Source organism: Rosa chinensis, chromosome 2 (genome assembly GCF_002994745.2).
Source record: "Rosa chinensis cultivar Old Blush chromosome 2, RchiOBHm-V2, whole genome shotgun sequence".
Lineage (NCBI taxonomy): Eukaryota > Viridiplantae > Streptophyta > Magnoliopsida > Rosales > Rosaceae > Rosa > Rosa chinensis.
In genome coordinates, this window is record NC_037089.1 from 67,431,454 (window position 1) to 67,439,397 (window position 7,944).

A 7,944-nucleotide genomic window follows, 5' to 3' on the forward strand; every position below is an offset into this window, starting at 1 on the left:
AAGTTGCTACTTAGCTACACCGATCTAATTGCTGAAATATGCATGTGACATTATCAATTTTTCACGACTATGTTATACAAATACATTACATTGACATGCCTCAAGTATATAATATTCATGGAAAAGAAAAAGTACAAGTATATAATGCACACCAAAAACGAGTCCACCCAATACCAACCACTACAGATACAATCACAGGCCCCCATTATTGAATGGAATGTGGTAACAGTTGAAAAGAGAAATTTCAGTCCAAATACTCTGCCTGGTATTATATTCATTTTCCAGTATAACTAGTTCTTGGTTCTTATGAACAACTAATAGCACAGAGCTAACGACTTGGTCGGGAAGAAAGGATTACTCAAATCCAAGACATAAACTAAATGAATTGTAATCTCAGTGAAGAAAAAGATTGATGTCATTATCATTGATATTTACATGATCATCAAAACCTGGAATGTAGATGATAAACCCAAAAACAGAAAATACAGAGGCGGGCGCAGTACAAATAACGTACACTTGATACAGGTATTGATTTGTTCTATTTACATACGTAAAGAAATAATTACAATGGCTCCTTTTGGGTATTGAACTTTGGAATAGAAGCTACTCCATCTCAACAAACTAGGTTGCATCTGTACAGCTCTTGACCTTGACAAAATGCCTTTCATCAATACAGCTTTCATCCAACATGAAATATACAAGACTAGCCTGCATATCAAGCAACCAACATATAATTAGCTTTCAAGCAATAGCTTTGCTTTTCAAATAGCAGACTTTAAGGTTAGTATTCGACTATTCTCTAGACTATAGTAACTAATTGCTTGCAAGAAAATTTAACACTAACATCACCAAATATGAGCATTATTTCAACCATGACAGACTTTTTCCCTATGATTACCCCAACAGCATCAACACTTTCCAAGTGAATATCACTGCTATACTCAAAAAGATTATTTTTCGAGTTGACCCCATTATAAAAACTCAACAAATCATCAATATTTGTATTCATTGAATGATGTCAAATCAGCAATTTACACACATCTCTCATGATAATTCAACACTCGCCCGGACATAAAGCATGGACCAGAACAATATACGGGAACAAGGTCAAAGTACAGGCCACCAATTTAGGCCAAAGTTGACCACAGTGCATTGTGCAGCACATAGAAGCATGTGTCAAAATCTAGTGTTATAACTCATTCTTCTTTAGGAGAGAAAACTCGATCACTCTTCTTACCTACTCATGTCTACTTCTGCAGGCCTAAATTTCTATTACATATCTAATTATCTATGCTCAATCCATCTTTAGAAACCCTTGAATTAGTTTTGACTATTTGATGATAGAAACATACATCAGACTCAATGAGCAAAACAATTCATTCACAACAAGGAAACTGGCAAATTAATCTTCAAACAGGCTCACCTCAGATGCCACTTTTCAGAAACGTATGGTTCATCCTTCTTCCTCCTCCTCCTCAGAATTGGGTGCATTATCCGACTTACGATCGGCACTATCCAACCTTTGCTCCGCATTATCAGATTTCGGAACGAATGCCTCCATCAGTGGAGGTGAACCTACAAGATTGAACATAGATTTCAATTACAACAGATCCTGAACAAAATTGAATATAGATTTCAACGTTCCCAAAATGTATCCCATTACAAATCAAACACTATTTTTTCACAATGTGATGCCAGCAAAACGTGAATTCTTCAATTCCACCTAAATTTCTTAATCTAAAGATATAATCTTTTCGGTAAAACGGCACAAGCACATTCAGACCCAGAGGATCGAATTGTGCATAGGAATCAAACAATTGAATTGAAATGAAATGAAATGAAAAAGAAGCAATTTTGGAGCAAATTTCAAGAACTCGGAAATCCAAGAAGAGAAAGCAAACCTTGAATGAAATAAGCGGAGGAAGGCCAGCCGCGAACGGTGGTCATGGACATGGACTCCTCCTCGGTCATGGGATTGGCGAGCTTCTCGACGAGCTGGGCGAGGCCGTGGGATCTGGACCGCGGCGGCGGGACCCAGTAGGAGGCGCCGGGGACGAAGGGGAGCCAATCGGGGGCGGACTTGCGGACGATGATGCGGTGGATGGCGTCCTCGAGCTTGCGGAGGAGGGGATCGACGGTGGCGGAGGAGTCGGCGGCGGACGGATCGGATTGGTCATGGTGGAAGGGGAGGTTGGATTGGGCGCGGAGGGTTATGAAAGACGACGACGTTTTGGGGGAGAGGTGGCGGGTGAGGGTCAGGGTTTGGGAGAGAGACCTTGCCATGGATCCGAGGGAAGGAGAGAGACTAATCTCGAGAATTGTTTGGATAAGAGGGAAAAGTGTGATTATGAGAGTAAATTTAGGTAGTGGAAGGTCTGAGACTCTGAGGTTTATATAAGGAAAGCTAATTTCTTTTTTCTTTTTTCTTTTTATGTGTGGAAAAAAAATATATATATATATATATATATATTATTTTCTTTCTTCTTTTTGTTGTTAATGGTGTATTCAATTAGGGGCAACTCACCAACCATGTAAGAACACCCATTGTCTCATGACTTCGATATAAAAAATAGACTGAGAAGTTTTTGTTTTGTGATTTAAATTTGGAGCAGCAAAATTATGCGTAAATATTTACTCTTTAAGAATGAAATTTTAGAATGACAAAAATTCAAAAGTCTTGCTAGACGGATTCTTTATTATGTATTAACATACTGTTGTGTTCAGCTTTTTTCTATTTAATTTTACAAACATGAGTCTATGAATTTGCTTTGTTCGATCATCAATTGCTTTCCGAGACAATAAAATTAAGAACTTGGGAAGGTAATAGATATAACATGACTTGTAAGTTTCAAAAAAACAAAAAAAAAAAGACTTGTAAGTTCTTATGGTTCTTTTATATACGGTTCATAAGTCTCCTATGTAGCTTATGTCTTATTACTAGACAACTCGAATTATGATCGAGCTATCTCAATATACTTCTTGTTGTTGCATATGCTCCAATGAGTAGTACCTTCTTCTTTTTTATTGGACAAGTCCAATGAGTTGTGCTAGCTTATTGCACGCAACCATTGCCAGTGAATATCAACCAATGTTTGCCTCAAGCGGTGGTCATGATCGATTGAACAAAACCCCTAATATAACCAACACCTAGATTATCGAAATTACAGGTATATAAAGCTTTCTAAGAGAGACAGCGAGATCAAGAGCAGGAAGACTCCATTGAATGACCAAATATTAGCTACAACTGATAAGCAATTGATATTCACTTGTCAGAGAATGAAAATGCCAACCGGAATCAAATTGGCTCGAGCTGCTCTAGACATGGGTTTTGGCAAAATTGGACTCCCAAAACTAAAAGGGTTTGCTTATGGCTTCGTTGAGTCAGTAAGATAGAAAGTGAAATAAATCTAATGCGGCAGCTGAGTTATAGGACCGCGATTAACAAAAAAATTATCACGATTACATCCAATACGGGTATGAGTTTTGGACTTAAATCAAATTATTTCTTCTTATTTTTTGGAAATAGAGTAGAGATTTCATTAGATCCCAATGTCACAATGACACATATATAGATCTCTATGTGTTTGAATCCTAAATCAGTGACCAAGCAAGTAAGAGAAAATGGATATCATCCGCTGGTACAATGAAGCTCAATTATTTCAAGAGCCTACACGATTATGTAAAGTCATTCTACACAAAATAAAATAGCTTGAAACTACATTTATCAATGCACTCAATTGTGATACTCTGAAAAATCCTTTTAACTTGGTGTAACAATAGACCTCATAGTATGTAAACTAAGCTAACCATCAGTATGCTAGCCAAACCACTCCAAAAAAGAAAAATAACTCAGACTGATATAATTCCACTAGGATCCTAAATGCAATTCCATAAATGATTGAAATTAGATCCCTGCGTTGAGCCCAGATCCAAATAACTCTTCCAATCACTTTGGACTTTATCCCAATTTTAATTGGGTATTGCAATAGCTTTAGGGATCACCTCCATTGATGGACCATCTCTTGATTGAAACACTGTAATTTAACTTTGAGATGGGAAAGTTAATTGAAACAAGCTATTAAGTGTAATAAATACTTAATTACCATTAAAAATCCATATAGAGACATAAAGTATAAAAGTAATTTTCTAATTCATTGTTTGAAGAAAGTTTCTATTGGGATCTCCAAATCTACTCACTTGACCTCACTCTATTATGAATTATTAAATTACATATATAACCTACTATAAAATGACTATTAAGAACAATTATTATACTAAAAAAATATTATATTTATTTTATGTAGACATTCCAATTCAATAATATTAGATTGTATTCCTTATTATTTTCCTTATCTATTTTCATTTTCTAATTTCACTACATACTCATTAAAGCATTCATATATATTTAATAAGAATTAAAAATATGATTAAGATCATGTGACATAAAAATGTATTATATATATGTTGAACGCATATCAGTGAGGGAAAACAAAATAAATCCTCTTACGATTTATGACCTAAATCTAAGTCAATCCATTATATTTGCCAAAAAAAAAACTAAAAATATTTAAATAATTAATCATGTGGTACAAAAAATAAAGAAAAAAATTAAAAAACAAATGATTTTTTTTTAGAGAATAAAAACAAATGATTTCTTCATTTTTTTTTTTGCATAGCTAAAATAAAATTAAAAAATTAAAAAAAAAACATAATAGTTCATGGTATTTTCTTATTGATTAGACATTAATTTTTGAAACTCAAGTTTGATTAAGAAATGTATATTTAGTTAATATTTATAGAGTGATTAAATCATTGAAATGACTAAATTTTTTATTTTAAATATAATAATTTGTTTGCAAATTATATGAGTGAGGTTATTTGAGGAAGTTTAGTGAGTAAATTTAGTATTTGAAAATTTGATAAGAGGAGTAAAAATCATAGAGGTCAAGTGAGTAAATTTGGAGATTCCAATAAAAAAACTCTTGTTTGAACCAACATGACCTTCAGTTGATTTCATCACCAAAACAATTCCAACCCTTAATTTCCTTAATTTCCTTTATAAATAGACTTTGTTGACCAAAATGCTTATAAACTTGAATTGATACCTCGCAAAGCTTGGAAAGGAAAACCTTGGAAAGCTTAATTAACACCATTAAGGATATAAATAGAGAAATCTAGTCCAAAACTCTCCAAAGCTTCTATTATTAACCAAAACATATATATGTGAGTTCTATGTACAAAAGACATAGATATAAAAAGATAAGTGAATTCTAAACTATTCATACTGAATTCTTTCAAGAGTGATTCTAGTTGGACCTCCAAATTTGATATTTGGACCTCCAATTTTTTTAAGTTATTAATTGACTTTGTCAACTTATATGAAAAGACAAATAAGGACAGAGAGATAAAAATGAAAAATTATGGAAGTAAATAAATAAATACTCTTCTTACCTCCTCCAACCAAATATAACATTTAATTAATTTTTTTCCCGATATTTCCTTATATTGCCTATATAGTTTTATAATTTACTCAAAACAATTAAGTAAAAATAATAATTTCTATACATGACCCATCATTTATTACAAAAGTAAATTCAAAACAATCTGATTTGAAATTTTCTTAAACTAAATTAATTGAATATTATGATATAGTTATTATCGATCTTCCAACCCAATACCCTTGAAATCCTTCTTTTAGCAAATTTAAAGGGGTTCCAACAACATATCAAGATCGAGAACCAATTATCTGATTAATTTTGGTGCAGGAGAGACCTACTCATAAGAGAGTAATGTGATTTTGATTAATTTTTCTTCTCGTGGTTGAAGATAGAGATAAAAAGTAGAATAACAAATTGTTGTATCTCATAAGGGCGTTTTGGTAAAAATAAGGAGGTCTACTTAGTTTTTCAAGTATTATAAAAAGTAAATTAGAGGTGTACTAAGTATGAGAGGTCTAAATGTTGGTCCAACTAGAACCACCCAACCAAAAAAATAATCGTACTGAATCTTGTCAAAACATTTCATGTGATGCCATTTACATCATTAATATTTGTAGATTGATTTCACTCATATTTGATTGTAGGGTTAAAAAGATGGACTTGGCTTCTTGCTAGAACCATAATTTGATTGAGTTTCAATATCAGCCGTTCATTACAAGTAAAGGGCTAATAAGTCGCCATCTCATCAAATGGGTATTAGATAACTAAATTGAGATGTTTTCCGTTAACATCGTCTGTCATCTCCTCTTTCCTTCTTCTTCTTCAGCTTTCCTTCTCGCCAGTTCCATGACAGAGTTCAGTTGAAGAAAATCTCATATACCCATTCAAAAGGAAAGAGTCCCACCTTAGATTGGTGAGATCGTGATCCAATTCGAGGCACCCACGTCCGAACCATCATGAAACGCGGAACTAGGGCCAAGTGGGTATTGAATCTGGTGACGGTCGGGTGGATTGGAAACCCAATATGCTATTGATTTTTGTTTTCCCATGTCGAGATTCAATTAGTCGAACGGAGTAAAAGGAATTTTGAGTGTAGAAGAAACCCAGGTTGCCATTCGGGATTACAAGAAAAGAAGCAGATCGCTAAGAATTAGGAAGAAGACGGCAAGGGATGAAGTTAAAGTGACTTGTTGATGTGGAATCATCTTGACCTTAAAATCATATGTGATTGTTGTGAGTAAAATCCAAGTACATTATAGCATTTCATATTCAAGTGGAGAACCCAGGTCCTGAAAAGATTCGGAAGATTTCTCCACAAGTCTACCCCATGGTAATCAAAATTTGGTTTCGCCCAATGTTATGAACTTAAAAAATACATATATAAAAAATCATGTAAGAGACAACATCTCCCTTTCGGAATCAGTCTTGAACATAATGCAATAATACAATTTTTACACCTACATATAACATGTCTTCTTCTTTCTAATACATATAACATGTCTATGACAATGAAAATTGTGTGATACAAAATTATGAACTTGCAAAATACAAATCAAAATACATTTCATGAGAACACACTGGCACATTTGTGTGTTTACGATCTTTGCTGCTCGCACTCGAAACTCACATTTTTGAAGTCATTGTCAAGCATTTAATCACTTTACAAAGAGGAAAGCTAATCTTCAAAAACATTTTCACAAGGCCCAATAAAAAAGTTTTAGCTTGAATAATTTTTTTTTTTAAATAGAAGTTGAATTCATTAGATCAACAGCCAACAAGTTAGAGTCTACCATAACTTACATAAGCAAAACTCGACAAGAAAATCCTAAACTATCTAAGCTAAAGCAGATTATTAAATCTTTGGGATGCTCACATTTAAGCGAGCTTATACAAGAATAAAAAAAACCTCGCCTCCTAAGGAAAAGAAATCATTCAACTAGTCCCCACTCGCCAATCATGCAATTGTGGTATAAGCAAGACACTAGAAACGTCATGAAAGACTCATAGAAGTTAATCCAACCTCATACAGGCTCAATACCCTAATAAAACATTAGGGCCCAGATTGCCTTGACCTGAGCCCAAGCCTAAAGGCCCAAGCCCAACTCAATATTTGCCTAGCAGGAAGACTCCTCGCTCCATCAGCCCAAGGTTGAGCCCAGGCTTAGATAACCATACCCAAACCCAAGCCAATATAGCCTTCCCCTCCATCTCCGGCTGCCGGCCTATCCCCCATTGCATCACAGGGTCGATCAAGCTTGCTTGCGCCTCAGCCGACGTCTCCTCGACCATGCCTCCGGGAAAGAAACACCGATAGATCCAAACGACTCTCTCCAACCTTTCTCCTCGTCAATCAATTGGGACTACCAGCGGCTTGTCAAACTTGCAGTCACTCAAGCCTCTACAGTCCGAAACAAATCAACCCATGCAGAATCCCATATCAAAGCAATTAGACCCGGATTCACCAACACGATCAAACAATCATCCCACCATCACAGACACCACCAAT

The 7,944-nt window shown here is 34.8% G+C and overlaps 1 protein-coding gene across 1 annotated transcript; it reads right to left on the reverse strand.

Annotated features, from left to right (window-relative positions):
- Positions 1–391: 391 nt before the first annotated feature.
- On the reverse strand, positions 392–2,368 carry LOC112187780. The gene is made up of 3 exons (XM_024326705.2): positions 1,902–2,368; positions 1,424–1,575; positions 392–708 (listed from the first exon to the last, which is right to left on the reverse strand). Exons 1-2 carry the CDS (start codon positions 2,281–2,283, stop codon positions 1,454–1,456), a joined length of 504 nt encoding a protein of 167 aa, XP_024182473.1. The 5' UTR covers positions 2,284–2,368; the 3' UTR covers positions 392–708; positions 1,424–1,453.
- Between the last annotated feature and the right edge of the window lie 5,576 nt (positions 2,369–7,944).